Source organism: Pelophylax lessonae, assembly GCF_965119305.1.
Source record: "Pelophylax lessonae genome assembly, chromosome: 2".
Classification (NCBI taxonomy): Eukaryota; Metazoa; Chordata; class Amphibia; order Anura; family Ranidae; genus Pelophylax; species Pelophylax lessonae.
This window is the reverse complement of record NC_138769.1, coordinates 123,841,231-123,864,063: the sequence shown is the minus strand read 5'-3', so window position 1 is coordinate 123,864,063 and position 22,833 is coordinate 123,841,231. Positions and strand designations below refer to the sequence as shown.

Genomic DNA, 22,833 nt, shown 5'->3' with positions numbered 1-22,833 from the left:
GTTAGGCTACAAGAGACTAAAACTTTCATTATGTCCTTGCAAATTACTGTGAGATATTTGTTCACTCCAGTCCATTGGTGTTCACAACAAAGTGATGTTGGTGTGAAATTTTATCCCAAGTATTTACCAAATATGTTCTGATTTAACCAATATTCACTCCTGCCTCCAGCGCTCGCGGGGCCTGTAGCAACTCCATTGTTAAAAGTGAATGTTAAGGCAAAAAAGTACACATCTGGAAGACATGCAAATTTCCCCATGTTTATCTCTTAAAAACATTCTGCACAGTACAGAAAAATAAAATGTTGATTTGGCAGAAATATAGGGGTTCATTTACTAAAACTGAAGAGTGCAAAATCTGGTGCAGCTCTGTATAGAAACCAATCAGCTTCCATTTTCTTTTCTCAAAGCTTAATTGAATAGTTGAAGTTTTAAGCTGATTGGCTACCATACACAGCTGAACCAGATTTTACACTCTCCTGATTTAGTAAATCAACTCCACTGTGTGCTATTACAATAATCTTTGAAATTAGATCACAGCTCTAAAATCCTAAGCATGTGGTATATTACCCCTGCATATTTATTTTCTGATGGATTACAAAGAACACAGATCTCTCCTCATCCCTATGTTCTTAGACAGAGAGTACTGGATGTTATTAGCTCACAAGATTTCTAGCACATTCAACAGGTATTTTTTGCACTTATCAAACTGATAAGACAAACACTTTTAATGTTTTTTTTTTTTTTTTTTTTTTTTTTTTTTAGCAGACCAAAGGGAAGCAAATAAGAAAAGTTCCTTTTAGCATTTACATACACTTTAAGATGTTTTATGCTTTTCTAAAACCTATGCAAATAAAATCCAACAGACAGGATGTTTGATGACATTGTTTTAATTCCTTTTATCTGCAAAGGGTTTGACACACGTATTTGTAGTTCGGCAGAGCTGTAACTAGATGGACAATGCTTTGGAAAGGAACAGTGTGAACACTTTCATGCTGTGCATTCATTGGCTGAGGTTGGTGTGTATTAAAACAAGACTTGTTTCTCCCTGAGAAAGCTGACAGTGCCCATGTGTTTCCACCCTCAACAGAAGCATGTATATCTGAGTTTTCTTAAAATTACAGGAGGGAGAGAGGGCTTTCCTGCTAAACAAGTGCCCTTGTTTGAGGTTTTCGTTATAGACAGCATGAGACAGAATGCAGCACAGACTGAGCTTCATTTTTCAATATCTTCTCTTCTTCCTGTAGACCCCCAAAGCTTTATGGGTTTTCTTATCAATAGTCTTGCTATTGCTGACACATTTTTTGTCACAAGATGTGATGCAATATTAGGACTACCAGTAAGACTACCACTAGAGATGCTTCCCACAAACATAAAACTATACTATTGCCCCACATGGCTTGTGATAGGACAAGGTCAGCTGGAATAGTAATATAATTAGATAGTATCATTCTGCCTGTCTTGGGCTCATCACAACCCATGTGGGGCAATAAAAGAATAGTTTTATAAGATAGTGTTAAAACAGTTTATGCAAGACACTTCAAGACAGAGAGCCCTCTCATATTTACATAAAGTCAGCAAAATTGCTTAGTGTCTTTTGCCTTGTCTAAAAACTTGCAGTCCATGCTGTTTCCTATCCATGTCATCTCAAATCATCCCTAATGGTAACCTTCTAACCTGACTGCATGTGGCTGGATAAGAGAGTTTAGTGACTTGCAAATAATTGCCTATAGTAATTCCACTGGATAGGTTGTAAATTCAACATGTCCACATTTCCCTTTACAGATACAGCAAGGCTTAGTGGAGACAATGGACAAGCCTGCCGAGTGCCTGAGTTACTCCATAATAAATAACAGCAGCAGCAAAGGAGCAGCTGGGAAAACGTGATTTGAGTTTGTAAACTTTCCTATCCATTGACCATCTGGAAGCACCTAAACTCTTGCAAAGCCGAAGAAAAAGACCTCAGTAAATAAATAATCTAGGACGCAAACAAGTAAAGCAGGGATTTCCCAGTCATCTCTCCCATCAATAAACGCACAATGGTTATAAGATTAAAAAGAAACAAGTCCCTTTATTTTGCCAGTAAAGTTCGGTGTCTTGTCCTTAATGCCTTTTTTAGTTCCCAGCTTCAAAGTTTCCTCTCTTGTACCACTGCATGTCCTTCACTCTGCGAATAGACTGAATCTGAGGCTGGTTGGCTCCCCAGTTGTTCCAGTGCTTGTATGGTCCAAACTCCATCAGGTATTGGTATCCTCTGTATCCAGGATATTGGTATCCAACCCATCTGAAAGAAGAAATTCCACACATTTATAATTAGTCTAATATACTTTTTTGGTCACATTTCAAATGTGTTAAACTTGTTTATTTTATTGAAAAGTTTGTAGCTACTAAGAATAATTCTTCCAATAATGTATATGCCTGCAACAGCAGGGATTTGCCTTTCCTTTCTGATTACCTTGCAAGGCTCAGCAGCACTAATATCCAATGACTCCCCAACCCAAAAATAAATCTTCTGTACAACAGGCACAGTACTTGCTTCTACCTTCACAGCACTGACTGGCACCAAAATGCACTGGAGGAGCCTCTGAAAAATCATATGTATCATTTGCTGCCTCTAAGTTACCTTTTCTTTGAGGATCCATGCACAGGGGGGCTTAAAAAATGCTCCTTCTACAGGATTTTTGTGTTTTGCCTGAAGAAGCAGTTCCCAATGTTATCCTAAGTATCCATGCACATTAGGACGTTTAGAGACATATTTTAAGCTCAGCGTTTAAAGGCAGGGAAAAAAACCCTTATGTTTGGCATTTTTAAGAGCAGTTTTCTGGCAGAAAAAAAACCTAAATGCTCAAAATTAGCATTTTTTTCTACCAAGGAAAGTGGCGTTTTTTTAAGACAGTGTGCATGGACCCAGAGTGAGATCACAGCTGGGCAAAACAGAAAAAGCCAATTGGCAAGGCAAGTTGTATTGGGTAAGTTTGAAATACATTTCTTACACTACAGATGAGGAAAAGGGGTTCCCAGGTCACTAAGAATAGAGGGTAGTAAAGACTGGTGCAACACCTAAATAAAACCATATCCACCTGTAAATATCATATCCTGTTGTTTATCGTGTAGCAATTTATATAATAACATATTGCAAACAGAAATGGTTGGTAACCCACGTTGAGCTGGTGGTTCAAATTGCAGTTTTTAATTAGACACCCAGGAATCTGTTTGATTGTAAACCATTACACCTTTCTTCACATTATGTTATGAAATAAGCAGTTTGCGAGTTTTAGTGCTATCCAGTCACATAACCACAATAATCAGTTTTCTCTGTAGATGCATTATAGAGTGGAGTAGTAACAGAAATACACTAATTAATAATAAATGTTTATTGTCCTTCTGCTATTCAGCATATTCTCACCATTGCAGTGTCAGCTTTTCAAATAAAGCAGAACTAGTCTTATTTCCATAAGTGCCTATCTTGCACATCGGATAGCAACAATTTGTACAGCCAATCTTTATTTTTTGTTTTAGATAGAATAGAAAAAGGATACAACGCATGTTTTTTCACTGTCCTGTTATGGAGAGTTTGATCTTTTTGTGGACATTTACTTTCATTTCTCAGGGGTGCAACAGGAAATAAAACAGCAGAAATCTATATAAAGGTAGGAAAATCACCTTTTCCACATTTGTCAGCAGAAGAGGTGTCCCAGTTGGAAACTTTCCCCTCAACTCTGTTGACAACTAAAATTTTGGATTTCCTATCACTTACTATTTTAGCTACAGTGGTCACCAGGACAATAAAAGGAAAAATCTACCTAAAAAAGGACAAAGGAGGTTCTAATTTTTTCACAACAATTTTAAAAGTAGATGGTTAAGTAAGGGTTGCTTTTGTAGACATGAAACAATAATATGAACTATGTGTAGTTTATTTATATGTTCTTTGTATTTGTGTTGTTTTTTCAGTGTTCAGTATATTTAATTGTTATTTGTGTATTGTTGCTTTAAATAATTTATTCTCATCCCACTTCAGCTCACTTCACACTTTAGTGAACCAGATTCTACCTGTTTGTGGGTTATATATGGCTCTAATAGTCATATGCATGTTCAAAAATGAAACAAATAAACCTGTATGTGCTGATTTAGAACAGTGGTCTCCAAACTGCAACCTGGGGTGCCAGATGTGGCCCTCTGCTTGCCTTTATCCGGCCCTTGGGGCACTATTTCTCCAGCTGATACTAGACACTATTCTGTCCACTGACACTAATAATGGGGCACTATTCCTATCACTAATACTAAAGATTGGACAATGTTTGATGTTGGAAAAAAATCATTTTCCTGCTGGCAACAGTCCAGCCCCCCTAAAGTCTGAAGGACAGTAAACTGGTCCTATGTTTAGAAAGTTTGGAGACCCTTGATTTAGAAGAATAACAAAATTTCCTATTAGCAACCCTTCAAAAATAAACTAAAATTGTGAAGGCAATCTGAATAGTTCTGGCCATTAGGTGCTATAGAAGTAATTAGGTAGAAGTATTTCTTATAAGTTGTTTCACTTGAGAAATCCCTGTAGCACACAAAATAGTACATTTCAGGATAAAATGTAGTAATGTAAAAATATAGTGCTGTCCTAAACTGAATACTTACGTTCCTCCAAGAACCTGGACACTAGCAACTCTATCCTGGAATCCATAGGACCATAAGCTGGGAATGTCTTCATCGCAGACCTCCATCTTCCTGCCTTCAAAGTTTATACATTCGTACAAGGAGATTTTGTAATCCTGAGTGTCCTGCAATTAGATGCATCATCAAGTCATATCTCTGGCTAATATGCTGAAACAATGGAAAGTTTGTGCTTCACAAAATATATAATGTTAATTCATCAGCTTCATGGAAGGTCAAATGTGTCTTACTGATTGAATAGAAACTATTCTAAACACTCTCACTGTCTGGATGAAAGTAAAAATCAAAATTTTCCCCTGCCATATGCTTTAATTCACAGGTTCTGAGTTAATTTCAAGCTCCTTATAACTTTTTGTTATTCCCATCAAGTGGCAGTTTTCACAAGCCACACTTTTTCTTAAAAGGGATTAATCATTTTAAATGTAATCATTTTTATGTATTATTATTATTATATTTTATGTACTGCATTTAAAGGAAAAATATATTTTTCTTATTTTCATATATTTTTGGTAAAATTTTTAACACTTTTGTGACCAGCATTTGGCAAGTGTGAGTCCAATACACCAAGGTTTCAGCTAAAAGGTTTACAGCGAAGCTTTGAATACAGTACTGAATTACCCAACTGAATGAGGAACATATCATCACCTGCCTCCCCCAAAGAGACAGTGCTATCTAGATCTTCAGCTCGCAAGAACCAAGCTAGTGCAAGGCTTTCTTTTTAGATAGTGTAACACATATTGCACACTGCAAAGTTAGAAAGCACCTTTCATATATATGTTTATGTGTTAAACTCATATAGTAAAATTATATAAAACATCAGTTTTTATAAAAAGTGTAATAATATTGAAAAAAAAAATCAAGTTTTCCTGTAAAGTGTATGAATAGCCCAAACCATTTTTGTTTGTTTTGGATAGAATAGAGAAGGGTTGAAACCACTGTCAAATTATGTTTGCTGCCTCAGTCCCACTGGAGAGATAACATTCACCTTTAGGTTAAAATCACTGTCAGTTTATATTTTCCTGTCTGTTTCCTGCTATGGTGATTAACCACTTCTTTTCTCTTCTGGACATGCAACAGAAAGTGATCGGGACACAAAAAGCAATAAAAACTTGACAGTGGTTCTAATTTTCTCCCAACTATCCAAAACTAAAAACAAAAAAGTTTTGGCTATACATAAACTTGGAATATGAGCTACTAGATGTAAGTGTGTATGAAATGTGGTCTGGCCCTTACCATACGGACTGGTCTCAGGGACATAATCCTATCAGCACGGAAGCAGTTGGACCAGGAGTCCCAACGAGGATATTCTCCTTTCTCCATAATGAACATCTCACCAGTAAAGTCTTTCTGCTCAAAGGCAACCCAACTGTGAAATCAAACCGTCTTACATCAGAATCAGCTGTACAGTGACATGGTAGTGGTTTTTCCAATGGGGAAACATATTACATCAATATCTGTCACATACTATAGTCTGCTGAGTGGAAACTTACACTTTGACATTATTATGAACACCAGATGAATAATAATGTGTATCTCCACCTAAAGTGGATATTTAAGATTTTCTTTGTTGTTAGTAGAACATTGATTGGCTACTTATATATTTTAGGGGAACATCAGTACCAAAATAATTATTACAATGTTAAAGTGGAGTTCCGGCCTCAGAAAATATTTTCCAATAAAAATACCCCCGGGACAGTCAGGGCTAGTACATTTCATAATGGATAGCCTCTGAACTGTCCCAGGTTGCACTTATCTTTTAGAAGAAATACTTACCTTGAAAATGTCTTGTCCAGCGCTGCCATCTCAGGTGTGGGCAGCTGAAGCCAGCGCGTCCTCTTCGGCGTCCTCTTTGGTCCCACAATGCCCTGCACCAGCCTTGCTCGTCACGTCCGGGGCAGGCGCGTTATCCCTGCACAGCTTCTGCCCATGCCCAGAAGCTGTTTAGCAGGGAATTATGCGCCTGCACCAGAAATGACAAACAGGGCCGGTGCAGGCGCATTGATTCCTGGGAGTGATGACGTTCAGCTCCCAGGAATCAATGCAAGCAGGAAGTGACGGCGTGGGCCGTGGCCGCAGAGGGAGGAAGTGGAAGAAAGGCAAGTATATTTTCTTCAATATCAAGGTAAGTAATTGAAAAAAAAGAAATCAGGACTATCCATTTCTTTGTTAGGTGACAATGAGCAAGCGGATGGCCCAAAGTGGATTTTGAGGCCGGAACTCCGCTTTAAGTAAATCAGGTGCCGTTCCTACTGAAGTTTCCATAATGTAAAAAAAAAAAAAAAGAATAATCCAGCTGCCAGTGAGACATCTTCTTAAAACCATAGAGAATGATGGCAATTCAAAAGCAAAGCTGCTGAAGTCACTAAGAGATATTAGGAGCTGATGGGTGTTTCAACCCATCAATATCAACTTCAAATATCAACTTAAAAAAAAGCAGTTTTAGCATGTCACAAGGAATGTCAGCCATCCCTCTGGGGCAGCAGCATGAGTGAGTGATGGAGGGTTCTATTGAGTATCTTTATATTCTCACAGCCATAACTATTTATTAATACAATGTAGCTGGTAATATGTAGATTGGCTTCCCAAAATTTCTTCAATCCAGCAACAAATAATCTGAATTGCAGCAGATTAGTCCATCCACAGAGATGGTCACGTATGCTGATTGCTGATATCATTTGGAAAACAACAGGAGCGATCATTAGAGCCACATGCACAAACAGATGTAGTCCTCTCATGATCAAATCTTGTATTGTAAGTTTACTATATCTAAGATGATACGTGTGCAGAGATTAAATAGGCAGTAATTTCATGTAGGATTTGTTTGATGTTCACTTACGGGCCACTTTCTACTCGAATGGACTTAACGTGGTCAAATCCCCGATCACACAAGTTCCTGCATTCAGAGCTGAATTCTACCTTGCGACCTTGGAAATTTTCATACTCATAGCAGATCAGCTGCATGATAGAGAAAAGTCATCAGTACAGAGGCATGGTGTTCAAAAAAAAAAAAAATTCTTAACTTACATGAATGTCATTTTTTTCGTTCTACTGTGTCTTCCTGTAGTTTTAACAGAGTACAGAGTACTTTCATGTTATTACCTAACACAGAGGTTTTATATCTGTCCAAAGGCATACATTAACAGACATCTCCTAGAGGTCAGGTAACATAAAACATAATATTTTTAGGGCGGTTCATTTCATAAAAGATCCACTGGACTAATGAACATATTGTTTCTGTAAACAGCAAATATAGGTTAAAGCAACCTATCAGGGTGCCAGTTACATGTCTCATCCAAGGCTGCAACCGGAGTTTCTGTACTAGTTTTCAGACAGAGAAAATCTATGCAGCATGATTCCTAAAGATTTGCCAGCTCTCTAGATCATCCAAAAACTAATTTAGGGAGGGGCTTGTTAGATGTCCAAAAGGCCCAATACAGCCTTCCTGTTCTTGCAGTAAACCAGGGAAACCAGTAACTGGTCAAAACTGTGCCCAAACTGTTACTTTACAATGGTGGGTCTAGGCAGTTGGTGACTTATGTCAGTACAGATAATACCAATAGAATGGCTTCTCTGTTTCTTTTGCAGTCCTTATCCATATTAATTGAAGAGATAGTAGTGGCAGGCAAAACAGCTATCTTGGCTAGGGGCTCAATCTTGCCTTCATCAGTCTCTGGATAAGCACTGTTAACCGGAGACAGGTACTGCCAGCTCAAGCTATATGTTGAAACCTCAGCTTTGACAGGTCACAAGGGTCCGACTCCTTATATTGTTTTCAAATATTAATGTAATTTTATCGTAAATGGATGAAGGATGCTCACGCTAGCTGGCATTGGGAACCATTATGAGTCTATTGGGTTGATTTACTAAAGGCAAATAGGCTGTTCACTTTGCAAGGGAATTTGCCCCAGAGTGAATGAGGTGAAGCTCTGCTGACTTCCATTATCCATTCATGTGAAAGCAAAGATGTTGTATTTTTTATTTGTTTTCCTTTCATGTGATTGGGTATGCATTACAAAGTGAAACTTCATTACATTCACTAAGTTGTGAGGCAAACTCCCTTGCAAAGTGATCAGCCTTTTTGCCTTTAGTAAATTAACCCATATATGTTTAAAAGTAAGGGTGTCTCTGAGCCATGGGCTGCAATTTATGTTTTTTATGTGACTGCAAAAAGTGACTATTCACAAATAAATATTAAGCATATGTTATATACCAAACCTGGATGGATACAAGAAATAGATTAACATGCAAAGATTCTGTTTGGCGTTGTGATATATTTTATGATTTCCTCAGATATAAACAATTCTCAGGATTATAATGAGATAGATCATTTTAGCAGCACTTACCTTGTAATTCTGCATTCCCAGTGCAGAGTGGCTGCCAATGCTTCCTTGTGCTCCACTGTGAGACATCTTGGCAAATCTTCAAGCAGTCTAAAAAAAGGTATTGTCATTGTAACTAAGGCTCTTTTTGCATAAAAAACAATTATAGCATTAGAGAGAGTTAAGGATCTAAACCTCACTTTCAGGCACTATTTACACTTAAACTGTTAACTTATTCCCAAAGTGGTCTAAAATATATCAATCACATAACTTAAAGCAATACAGTTGTAACAACAAATTAGTTATTAGGGCTTCCATTGGTGACATCCTTCTGAGAATATTAGTTGCTTGGTTTCACTGCTTTCTAAGTTACTAACCTGGAGCAAGCATACATTGTCATAGTGAAGTCAAAACTCTTGATCTGCAAACTTGTTCTGGGTTGCTCCCTTGGAAAGTATTTAATTTATTGGTTCAGTTTAAAAGGCAGAAAACCAACATTTTTAGAAGTCAACAGTAACAAATTTAATATTTCTTCAGGACAGGTTCTTTTTAACAAAGAGTCTCAGATCCCCGTTTTGGGGGGAATAGAATGCTTCAAAGTTCTTGTTGTTTTCATTGTCATATACTCCAATCAACCATAACAATCAGCCTTCAGTAGCAAATTCTGTTAGGTATTATCAGTTGTAAGGTAGGGGTTTCCATTGAACAGACTTGTTTTTCCAAGCACATACCACAGATGCTTAGTTGAATTGACATCTGGAGAATTTGGAGGGCAAGTCAACTCCTTGAACACATTGTTGTGTTCCTCAAACCATTCCTAAATTCATCAGCTGAGGCCACCTTCTTCCATTGCTCCAGGGTCCACTTCTGATGATCATATTCCCATTAAAGGTACTTTTGGCTGTGGACGTGGGTCAGCATGGCACCCTGACCACCCTGTGGCTATGCAGCCCCATGCGCAACAAAGTTCAATGTACTGTGTGTTCTGACATCTTTATGTCTGAACCAACATTAACTTTTGCAGCAATTTGAGCTAAAGTAGCTCTTCTATTGGATCAGACTATACGGGCCATCCTTTGCTCCCCACATTCATATGCATAGGCTACTAGATTTGCTGTAGCTTGATTTTGGCATAGGTCTGTGACTCCCTTGAAATTGGTTAAGAGCTCAATTGTATCATGGATAATGATAGGTTGTCAATCATCTTAATCAATACACAATCCAAATTTAAAGCTACCTGGGACCTGTGGATTTGATACATCTCACAGCTTTGACCTGATGTGGCATTTCCTTCATACTGACCCCTCTCAATTCCCTTCTTGTTTTCCTTCTCTATACCCTTTGCTATTTTGCTCTTTAGAATTTGTTTTTACCCAGCTCAAATATTTTTATTGTTGTAAGTGATTGGAAGAAGTTGTGTATGGATACAAATGAAATATTGGTTTCTTCCTTGCATTGGCAAAGAAAAATCTATATGCTCTATAAAGTGCTGATGACCACTTCCATGTATTTTTAAACACGAAAAGTAGTGTATTTAAAAAAAGTAAAAAAAAAAATGTACATCTATACTAAACGTGCCTGTCAATTAGATGTATGTAATGTTTGTAAATGAACTAAAATAATCTTATTCGGTGCACAGAGCAATGATAATGTGCAAAGTGAAGGCACAGCTTCTCTAGCAAGTAACCGCTTTGATTAGTAGTAGTCACATGATCTGAAGCCCATCCCATTGGCTCCTGATTAGAGGTCATAATAGGAAGCTGTAGGGACAACTTGGTCAGTGTACTCAAAGCATGTAGTGAGCACATTCTCAGCACACAACCTCAGGACACCGTAGACAGAAAATGCGCTGCGGTTGGGCATTAAAGCACACTTTTTTGCTGCCACATATATGCAATACATTGTCAGCACAAGGTTAAAAAATCTCAACTGTGTTGTAGAGAGCAAAAAATGCACTGAAAAGAAACCAAACAGCAAACTTGACAGTCACAATAAACAAAAATGTAACTCACTTATAGTAAAACTATACAAAAATAATATTCACAACTACAAACTAGGCTTTCCATGAATTTGGGGCTAGATTTACCATCATAAGTAGCAAAAGTTATCTTATAAAAGTTAATTAACACTTAATCACAATATTCTAAGCCAAGTTAGGAGCAGAAAAACAAGTATATGTCCAGATTAAAAGAAGTGATCAAAGTAGAGGGGGGCTAAGGTGCCTAAAGTTGTGTATTTACAGGCTCCAGGGATCGAATTCCAAATCGGGGTTACCTACAGGAAATAATGACTCCGCAATGAAACTTATGGTTCCTAGCAAATGCTGTAAAACATATTTTTTGCTCATAAGTTTAGATATAACTAATGCTTATCCCAAATCTTCTTGACACAAAATAATACAAAGAAAAAGAAAATGAAGCTTGCATTTGGCGGATACTATTCCAATCCACAATGGTAGCCCAGACAACTGTCTAGAAACTAAAGATTTCCAAAATCCAGAAATACATATCTAATGTAACTAATGTGCCCAGTTGTTCTGTGTATATCAAAAGCTAAACATCCACACCTCCATATATATATATATATATATATATATATATATATATATATGTATATATATATATTATTATTATACTTCAAAGAAACACATACAGATCATAAACATATATTGACATACTTTTTTTATGGATGTATATAGGAAAAGGGGACATGCAGAGTGTTACTCACAGTATCGCTGTAACTGAGCCACTGAGAGATGGTTGATGTTGGTGATGAGCCAGGCCCCCTCCCCACTAATATATATGCCATAAATTTGCTTGCACCATACTTTCTTTGTAACTTTTCAAAGGAGTGGTCTAAGTTGAATGAAAAGATACCTATGAGCCCAAAGCCCATATTACAGACAAAGGAGAATGAGAAGTGTGCTGTGGTCTTTCAGCCGAAGGGGATAAGTTATCTGATGTTGTTCATTGTTTTGTGCTAGCACAGGGGATCAGCAGAAAACAATGAGCTCAATAAAAGACACAGATTTGTGATGGTGTCATTGGCCAAAACTGCTGACTCTACTGGCTGTGCACTGTGCAGCTTCATTACCTCACTTGTTTCAGGAGATTTAGGAGCTAAGTAAACTAAAGCTATACATAGACATTCGAGGACTGTTGGATGTGAAGGCAAAAGACTTAAATTATACAGATTTTCCCATTAACATGATTTCTTTAATTATGAAAGTTAATGGTTATGGCGCAAGTAGGGACACCTCCACTGCTGGTATACCTTGGGGAAAACAATACCAATTAGCCACCAATATTCAACATGGCACCCTGTTTTTTTCCTTGAGATCAGACAGCCAGAGCTGTCTGGAGCCCATGGACATCATGATTGTTACCAATATAAAAAATAAATAGTATAAAGTGTTTTTTTTTTTACATACATGCAGTGTATCTTAGTATACAAGGCTAAACTATGAGATATAACAATAAATGGTAAAATTAATTGTTCTAGAGCATGGTGTGCTTTCATCCTGAGCTGCTTTAATTATCAAGGACCGGAAGGTAAAGGGTAATAAATCAATTCTTAGTTGATGCTGGAGAGGTAAACCACCTGACAATTTCTATTTGTGCCACCTACACGCTTGGGTTTGAATCTGACCATCATGAGGAGGTCCCAATTTTTTTATTTGTACTTGATCCAGATCAGTGACTTAAAGCGGAGTTCCGGCCTATTTTGCAACTTTAATGATTCCTGGAGTGCTCGCTATGCTGATCAACAATTGGGCATTTTCAATTTTTTTCGGGGGTCCCTTACCTTATTTTCAGGGCATTTTTGATTGTACTTCCACCTTCTCCCCCTCTGTGGCCACGGCCACCGACATCACTTCCGCCTTTGCTTTGCATCCTGGGAGCTGTTTGTCATCACTCCGAGGAGGCTGGAATCAGGAAGAACTCCCAGAACACTTCCTGGAATTAGGAAGAAGGACACAGCAGATTACACTGCAGCTTCAGATGCCCAAATCCAAGATGGCCGCGCTCAGACAGCGTTTTTAAAAGTAAGATTTTGACTAAAATTGAATACTATTCACCTTGTAAGTATGAGAATAGCGGTTCTGTAAAGGGCGATGGATTAGTATTATAGGGGTATTTTTAGTTAAAAAAGGTATTTGAGGCCGGAACTCCGCTTTAAATAGTACTTGTGCAATGAGATCTGCTTAACATCCAGATAACTCGTTTTTCCCCAATACAGGTTTTCTTTAATAAAATCCTGTAAATTAAAAAAGGGATGGAAAAAGATAGAGAAATGGAAAATAGACATGTCTTTTATAGCAACTAAGAAGACTCTAGCTGTAATTTGTTTAACACATTGGTAAAATAATGAAAGCTAGTACCTAATTGGCTGTGCTGCAGTATCCAAGACACATTAGAAGCCAGGAGCTAACGCAACTCACTAGGATCCACACTGTGATTGTAGCTGTATTAGTGCACTTGCATTAGAGACAATTGAGTACTGTCCATGATACTTTTTTTATGTACACTACACTAACATACAATTTTTCAGTATATATATTTTGGTATGAGTCTAGCGCTATCTGGGGGAAAGCTAGCATATACTTCTTAGATGCTGCGTGTACCAATACTGTAAACCATACCGTGTAAGGTAAATGCTAAAGACAGGGGGGAGGTACCGTGCCTCCAGGAAGTCTCGTACCTAGTTTAAAAATCGTTGGTGAACACACCCCAAACAAGTGTTCAATCCTTGAAATGGTGCTATACCAAAATGATATATAAGTTACAATTTAAATACTAAAAACACAATAAATAATTATTAACCAATTTCAATGCATATTTAAAATTGCCTTCTACGAATGTATAGCATATAAAATGCACTAGTGGCTCAGGACAAAGTATAAAAATTTGTACTCTAGTAGCACATTACATATGTGCCAAAATATATATAAAAGTGACAATAAAGTGCTCAATACTTAGATATACAGGTGAGTGAAATATTCCAATCTTATTATTCAGTTCTCATAAGGTGCTTTAATAGTCCAAACCAGCACTATTACAAATAAATGAGTGAAATAAAGCAAAAAATGTGGACATGTGACCTCAAAAGTGCTCAGTGCTTAAATATACAAGGTGAGTGAATTGAATCTCCAGTGTTAACATTCAATCCTTTTAAAGTGCTTACAAAAGTCCAAAATAATAATTAAAGAGATTAAAAAACAATGTGCTGAAGAAGCCACGTGAGCGGAAGTGGCGTAACGCGTAGGGCCGTTTGACCGGAAGTGACGTTCCAATGCGGAAGTAAGGACCGCGATCCTAAGTTTTCAGCTTAAGGCGCAATAACAGGTGTCATATGTAAGTGCATCTAATTATTTTTCAATAAAGTGGATTGTTTTGGCAATATTGCACTATGTGAGCCTTTCATTTTGAGATACGCTGGAGATCTGGAAAGCGCTGTACCCCGATCCACACAACACAAGTTAAACATCGTGCCCGATCAGAGTGCGAGGAAGGAAAGGAGAGGAGTAGTCTTTGCACACTATAAGGCGCAATACCTTATATTTTGAGGTGAGCAAGTAGTACACCCTTAGGGGCATCAATGAGAAGAGACACCCCACAACTTCACACGGCATTAGGTGAAGGCTGAACACCTTTCAGAAGAAAACAGAGCACATTGTTTTTTAATCTGATAGTTCAGAGGGGGTCGTAAAACTGTTGGATAATCAGTGAGGAAACCCATATTTTAGGCCATTATTTTTTGTGTCAAATAGAAGTGTCATTCTTAGTTCAAAGGTTTTCGTTTTCTGGATAGTTCTGAAATTCCCTTTAAGAACTAAGACATTTAAGTCTTCTATAGTGTGGTCCGGTAGTGAGAAATGATGTCCCACAGGTGTGCAGAAACTTCTTTATGTTCCTTGATGGTATGTCTGTGCAAATTCATCCTCGCTTGTAACTTCTGTCCTGTTTTGCCAACATAAGATCTTTTGTATTAGAGGAGGTAAACGACAATACTGGAGGTACGGCTGTATGATACCGTGATATTGAAGGCCCCATTAGTGTATGTGACACTTTTAGATAGATTGATCTGGTTGCACAGTTTGCAGCGTTTTTTATTGCAGGCGTTGACATAAAGAAGATAGTTTCTGCACACCTGTGGGACAGCATTTCTCACAACCAGACCACACTATAGAAGACTTCAAAGTCTTAGTTCTTAAAGTGTTACTAAACCCAGGAGCCTGCATTCACTATATCTGATCTCTCACAGTACACAGAACATGGAAATGCAATTATTTTAGTAAATATAAACTGATACATACCTTTTCAGATCAGCAGTATATAGAAGTCTTGTGACTTCTATCAGTGTCTGGTTAAAGCTTGTAGGAGTTTTCATTCTGAACTGACTGTTCTATCAGGATCCAGGACCCCTGACCCTCTGTCTGGACTAGACTATTCTAAATGGCCCTGTGCTGATCACATGCACCCTCCCAAAAAAAAAAAAAAAACTTTCTAGCAATACACACCAAACTGAGCATGTGTAGAGTGACTCCAAAGGCTCTGTACTATCCGTACATGTTCTGGAGTCAGTGGAAGAGGAGGAGGATGTGTGCATACAGGATCAAACAGCCTTTTTACACAATGCAGAGGATTACCCCTTAGGTTCCAGAGTGAGTAAAACAAGCATGCTTTAGTGCATTTACAGACTGATTATATTGTTGTGGGTTTAGTAACACTTTAAAGGGAATTTCAGAACTATCCAGGAAAGGAAAACTTTTGAACTAAGAATGAGACTTCTATCTGACACAAAAAATAAACGGCCCAAATTTAGATATGGGTTTCATCACTCATTATACAACAGTTTTACGACCCCCTCTGTGACTATCATCTTTACTAATTTTAATTACTATTTCTATGTACATTTTTTTCATTTTTTTCCCTTTCCCTCAGAGATTGTGTCTTTTCAACATTCTGCTAAAACGTTTGTGAATCAGTACTGCTGGGACCTTGAAGAAAGGGTAAAACCCCGAAAGCTTGTCCTGAAAAATTGTATGTTAGTGAAAAAAAAAAAAAAGTATCACAATCGGTACTGAATAGGATTCACACAAAAGACTCTTATTCAGGGCTCCCATGATTCCATGTGGTTAGAGACTACATTGGTTATCATAAACAACTGCCAGCTCTGAATTCTCTCATCCTATCTGGTATTTATTTCAGTGGTTACAGCTGTTACACTAAACAGCAAATGATAATTAAAAGCCAGTCTGATGGTAAGTGATTGTTAAAACTGAAGAATAGCAAACAATAAGAGGAGCATTTGAAATCACTAAAAATGTGACCAGCTATCCTTTTTATCTCCTTCCTTTGTAATGGTTGAGAAGATTGTCTATATTCTGACAGCCTAGACCTGTTTCAGGAAATTAACTAAGCTTTTTAGACTTCTATAATGGTGCAGGAAACGGTCCAGAGTGATGTGCACTAAGCACCTAAGCAGATTGACCTGTTTCAGGTCTATGTGCACCACATTTACAAGCTTCTAGAGTGAAATATAAACTGGTGCAGAGTCTTCACCTAATTAACAAACCTGGCAGTTTTTCATACAGAAAACTGCTGCAGATCCCCTCCAGATATGACCTGACGTACAGGATGTGAGGGCAGACAACTAATATCCTGCCTTCTGCTTATGCAGTGATTACACTACACAAGCAGGGCCTTCAGGGTTAAAAAAAACTCCTCATATCTCCTACTCTGAGGTATAGAGACAAGCAAAAAGATTGGAGTATGCAGCTCCAGTTCCCCTGTTCTCTGTGCTGTATCTGTCACAGCCAGAGCACAACAGAGAACTAATTGCTCATATTAAACAAAAGGGCTTGGCAGGTCTATTAAGTGAAAAAAAGAGGGAAAAAAACGTGGAAAAAAAAAGCAAAAGCAGCGATTACACCTGCAGTAAGGACTGGTAGGCTGTGACATGTTGACACACAGACACACATGTAACGTGTTTTTGAGTTTGGATACCCTTTAACTGCAGACCACAAACTTGGCCATTCTTGCTACCAGATTTCAATCCAAGAGAGTTGACGTCTTCATTGAAATCTATCACACGGGATTTTTCATTATTATTTAGTTTCAAACAACCTGAGGTTAAAAATTGTGGTATTTCAATTATTTGGACAACTGACACTGAGAAACTGAAACTGAGAGATTGCATAGACTGTTCAAGTGCATCCAGCTCTTAAGAACAAACATATTATATGTTGCAGCTCATCAGTCTATAAATGAATGGCTGCATCTCTTTTTTTGGTTTCATTATTTCTTATTATTTTCCCTTGATAAGCTTGCCAGTGACACAATTCCAGTTTTAGGGAGACAATGCTCACTTAGTGTTCAGTATCTATAGAGAAGAAGAGTTATCAACCCAAAGTTCCTAATTTGGACTACAAAACACCCCTTCATCATCTCCATAATACATAGAGCGGTGTCCTATAGTTTTATTTTTGCACTTATAAAAAAGATATACCAAAATGCTTTTAATGGTATTAAATATTTTTGAGTCACTGGATCAAGCTCTCTAAATCTTGAAACATGCAACTAATAAATCAATACAGTGGTATGCTGTTCTAATGAATATTTTCAATATATAATATGTTCACAAAAATATGTGACATAAAACCTATATAAAGTTTTCAACAATCCTGCATCAAAATATCAAAATAGCTGTGAAATAATATACGAAATAAGTGCACATTGGTCTTAAATATGTGCCAAGGACACAGGACATATGCCAGTAATGGGAAGGAAATCACGTGACTAGTGATGTAACGTGTAGGAGGAGCCTGTGATGTTAGATCCGGTGTCACTGGGACCCATATTTAGGGAGTGGGTGAGCTGGAGCCGCTCTATTACTGGTATATGTCCTGTGTTCTTGGCACATATTTAAGGCGATTTAAAACCCTTGCAAATGTGAGTGTATTGGGTGAAGCTGTTTTATATTACTAAATACATTTTAAACGTACTGCACGATGAGCCCATCTTACTTTATTTAAATATAACCGTGGAGTCTATTTACTTTGGAGAGAGGAGCATCTAAGGGAAGAGAGTTTGATCTCTGTGAGAAGTACTTTTATTACATTGCGAGATACTTATGTTTTTCGTGTTTCGTTTTTTTGTGAGCACGCATTGCACATAGAGGTGGATACAAGGTGGCTGGATCACCTTTTAGAAATTACTGTTCATCACTGAAAATTTCTTGTGGAACACATATGCATTGAATATTTTGTGGACTTTTTTTAATACTGTTTTTGCTTTTGGGATTAGGTTTCATATTTCAGGTTGTCAGCAACTTTTATTTATGCAGGTATATAAAACCAATGTGCACTTCCTTCGTAAATTATTTCACCGCTAATTTTGATATTTTGATGCACGATTAATGAAAACTATATAGGTTTTATGTCACATATTGAACATATTATATATTCACTAGAATTAGCTTATAATGGTAATATTGCAGACCAAAAGGTAGCAAATCAGAGAATTCCATGGGTAGGCTATATATTCACTTTCATTCTATGCCATTCTTTTTTTATAAAATATTTTTTGTAAACATATATATTTTTTTTATATTTGGTGGAAAGCAAGCAGAATTCATAAAATTGTCACCCATGTGGCTGGTTTTCGAAGACTTTAAAAAAGTGATTTTCATTAAATAGATTGCTAATCTAAAGGAAAAAGCATTTAGGCAAGTTTACAAAGGGAGATAAACCCATCGATTCAACAGTTTAAAAAAACAGCTACATTTTCGGCATGCTGGGAATGCCAACTGTCACATACAGTATGCTTATGCACTCAACCAAACTGTCAAACCATCAAATGGCTGGTGTCATAACTGATCACATTTGCAGCACCATGGCAGTTAGAGATCAAACAGAAGCTAAGATGGCAGCTTCCTTGGCTAAAAAAGATGGAAGAGTTTAGTTCCGCTTTACCAAAATACTTCCTAACTAATAAGAAATTATGGTTTGTCACTTTCAAATAATATATAATAATATAACATAAACTTTGCCATCAAGTCAAAATGTGTTATATGGTTTCAAATTAGTAACTTTGATTAGGAAAATACTCAAGAGCTCAAAACTAAACATGCAGTAGGAAACTTAAAGTGGAACGTTAGTCAGAAAATTAGGTCCTGCTAGATCACTTCAGGCTGACCCCTGAAGTGATCTCACCCTGCTCTGTGCATGCTCAGCTGCTCTCTATTTTCATATTTGCCAAATTTGTGGAGGCCAATCTGCTGACAGCCTTAAAGGGGAGCCGCTTCTGTTTGATTTGCATTTGCCATGATGCTGCACTCGAGATCAATAATGACACTAGCCATTTGATGGTTAGACAATTTGGTTGAGGACACTTGTGACAGTTAGCAGTCATGGCATGCCAGGAATGTAACTGTTTTTTGAAACTGTTAAATTGATGGGTTTAGTTCCACTTTATGATTTACTGCTGTTCAGGGGTTTAGGGGTTTAGCAAAACAGTAGCCTCCAGAAAAAAGAAACAGGAGCAATGCTGGTGCCAATTTACAGCACACACTAATTTTGGTAGCATAACTACCAGATTTTACTAGTTTCATGACGTAAAGTCATGATTTTATTAAGGACACGGAGGCGAGTATTATGCTTAATCTCTTTCTTTATTCCTCAGCAGCAAAGAAAGAATATTGTAGATAATCAAAGAAAAACAAAAAAAGCATGTACCTACAGTAAAAGGGTTAACAACATATAACATGTTTTCCAATGAGAGTGTTCCTAGTACAATAAAGCCCCATGTGACCTTAAGCCACTCCTCTTTCTTTAAGGTTCAGATGAACACCCCAATAGACTGAAGAACATATAACCAATTAGATGTGCAGAGCAGCGACTCTGGGAAAAACAACAACAGAAACCTTCGGAGAAACTGGCAATTATCCGCTTGAACTTGGTATGGACCGACATGGACCAGTGTGAAAACCAATTAGGAGGCTGTAAGAGACAGGGAACTAAGTGGTAAAATATGTTCCTGGATATTAAATTCCACATCCACAGTATATTAGTAGTCATAATAGTATGTCCATTTAAACAAAAAAAAACAAAAAACATCAATAATATCAACAGTCAGTAATGGTTAGCCGGATAAGTGCACAACATTACCATGAGGACTGTACACCCATTACATGAAAATATATACCCAAGGGAGAGTGCAACATACCTGGATTGAGTGGGATAATACTTGCCTCCGTGTCCTTAATAAAATCTCGAATTTATGTCAGGAAATTAGTAAAATCTGGTAATTTTATCACAGGACACGGAGGCTCATTTTATGCTAGTTCAAAGCTGTGCGACCACCGTAGTGGACAAATGAGAAAAATACAATTCTGCAAATGTAGATTTATGGGACCAATCAGCAGCATAGAGGAGGTCTCCAAGTCTGAATCCTAAGGAGAAAGCTTTGGATGCCATAGCACCCCTAGCAGAATGTGCTCTGTACGTGGAAGTGTCGATGTCAGCTGAGGCCATGATCTATTTAACCCAATGAGATAAGGTAACTGTAAAAACCGAATGATGTGGATGTCTAATCACTAGAATCAAATCTGGATACTTGGGATCCCGAACTGAAGAGATCCTTGCTTCATATTCCTTGAGACAGGCCACTGGACTTAGGTTAACGTTAGTGGAAAAACTGGATAAAAAGCCGATGTAATGGATGTCTTCGTACGTCTCGATATATTGAAGGAAACGCCCTCTGGCATAAATGAGCATGCTGTAAGGTCCAGTGCACGAACATCTGAGACACGTTTACAGGAGATTAGACTAAACGGGATAACCAGTTCAGCAGTGAGTTGCTTAATCGAAAAGTCCTCACTCTTTGGCCAAGTTTTAAAAAGTCAGAGAACGAGGCCAACATCCCATAGGGTGGAATATTTGGGACGAGGTGGATGTGCAAATCTGATGCCACGTAGGAGTCGACACACCAATGGATGTTTACCTACTTGAAGACCGTTCAAGCCTTGGTGACCTGCCGAGATAGCTGATCTATATAAATTTATTATATGATAGGCTAGGCCATATTCGAAAAGTGAAGTAAGGAACCTCAAAACATGACTCACAGGTGCAAATATGGGATCCACGCGTTGTTCCATGCACCAACCAGTCCATGAGTTCTAGGCATGTAGGTAGGATTTTCTTGTTCCTGGAGCCCAAGCTCTCGCCAGGAGGTCCGGAGTTGCTTGTGGAACATTTGGGATGAAACAGAGTCCCCAGAGAGGAGCCATGTCAATAGCTTGAGATGTCCCTGGAGTAGAAGGGGATGTGAGTTTCCGCTGTGGTCCAGTAGGAGGTCGGAGAATACTGGTAGTAATCTCGGGAAGTCTATGGACACATGAGTGTAGGGAACCATGGTTGAGTCCTCCAGAAAGAAGATATGAGGATCAAGGAGATCTGGTAACGCCTGAGATGTAATAGTCCGAGCAATAAGAAAGAAAGGGGGAAAGGCGTAATGGCGAGAATTTGGCCACAGTTGAAGAAAAGCATCTGTCGCTAGAGCTTCTGGATCTGGTCTCCAGCTGAAGAATTTCGGTAGTTGGGGGTGCAAACGTGATGCAAACAGGTCGATATCTACAGGCCCCAAAGTGACTGTAAACGGCTGAAGATGGAAGTGTTCAGTCGCCAATCGCTGGTATCTTGTAGGTGTCTGGCATTCCAATCAACCACTACATTGGACATACCCCGAATGTACTCCGCCTGTACCGAAATATTGCGATCCAGGCAGAGATGCCAGAATTCCTTTGCTAGATCCACTAGGACTGTTTACTTTGTGCACCCGAGATGGTTGATGTAAAGAACCGATAATACATTGTCCATGCGTAACAGCATGGAGCAGTTGGTCGATACAACTAAGCAGCTCCTTAGGGCAAATGAGCCTGCTAGCAGTTTGTGGCAATTCATATGTAGTTCCTGTTCCTCCAGGGACCATTTTACTCTGGTGGAGGTAGCCTCGCAGCGCGCGCCCCATTCAAGTGTACTTGCATCTGTTTCCACTAGGAAGTCTGGGGTGGTTCTGAAGATCACTCGCTCGTTCCATGCCTCCATGTGTTGTAGCCACCACATGAGTTTTTCATTGGCTGTACAGTTGAGAGGAACAGAGTCTGAATAAGAGTGACCCAAGCAAAGGTACTTGGCCTTCAGACGTTGAAGTGCTCTGTAGTGCAACGGGCCGGGAAAAATAGCTTGGATTGATTCTGAGAAAAGGCCGATAATCCTGACCAGTTGTCTCAGGGTAAGAACAGGACATGCTAACATCCAATGGATTTCCTTTTTGATGGACTTGACTTTGGATGTTGGATTCTATTGATCGAGAGGGTTCGATGACCGACTTTTCCCAATTGATTCGGAAACCCAGGCTGTCCAGCAGAGTCCTCATCCAAGACAGATGTTCGCGGAGCAGGTGAGGATCCTGTGCCATGATGAGGATATCATCCAAATATATTATGGGTCGAACTCCTCTGCTGTGTAGAAGGGAAACCACTGCTTTCATGAGCTTTGTGAAGCACCAAGGTGCCAAAGATAGACCAAACGGAAGGCATTTGAACTGCCACATGGTCTCTTCCCATTGAAATTGTAGGAATTGTTGGCAATCTTCGGCTATTGGAATAGTAAGGTATGCGTCCCTCAGGTCGAGTTTGACTATACAGTCCCCTGAGAGCAAAAGGTCTGGAAAAAGAGTGTATACCTTCCATCTTGAAATAGTGGTATGTTACAAAAGCGTTTAGGGGCCATAAGTTGATGACTGGTCGAACACCTCCACCTTTCTTGGGGACCAGGAAGAGGTTGCTT

At 38.4% G+C, this 22,833-nt stretch overlaps 1 protein-coding gene across 1 annotated transcript; it reads right to left on the bottom strand.

Annotated features, from left to right (window-relative positions):
• Positions 1–1,771: 1,771 nt before the first annotated feature.
• Positions 1,772–9,092, bottom strand: LOC309545269 (beta-crystallin B1-like). The gene is made up of 5 exons (XM_082244409.1): positions 9,006–9,092; positions 7,499–7,617; positions 5,896–6,028; positions 4,627–4,769; positions 1,772–2,281 (listed from the first exon to the last, which is right to left on the bottom strand). The coding sequence occupies exons 1-5, from the start codon at positions 9,069–9,071 to the stop codon at positions 2,113–2,115; spliced, it is 630 nt and encodes a 209-aa protein (XP_082100535.1). The 5' UTR covers positions 9,072–9,092; the 3' UTR covers positions 1,772–2,112.
• Positions 9,093–22,833: the final 13,741 nt, after the last annotated feature.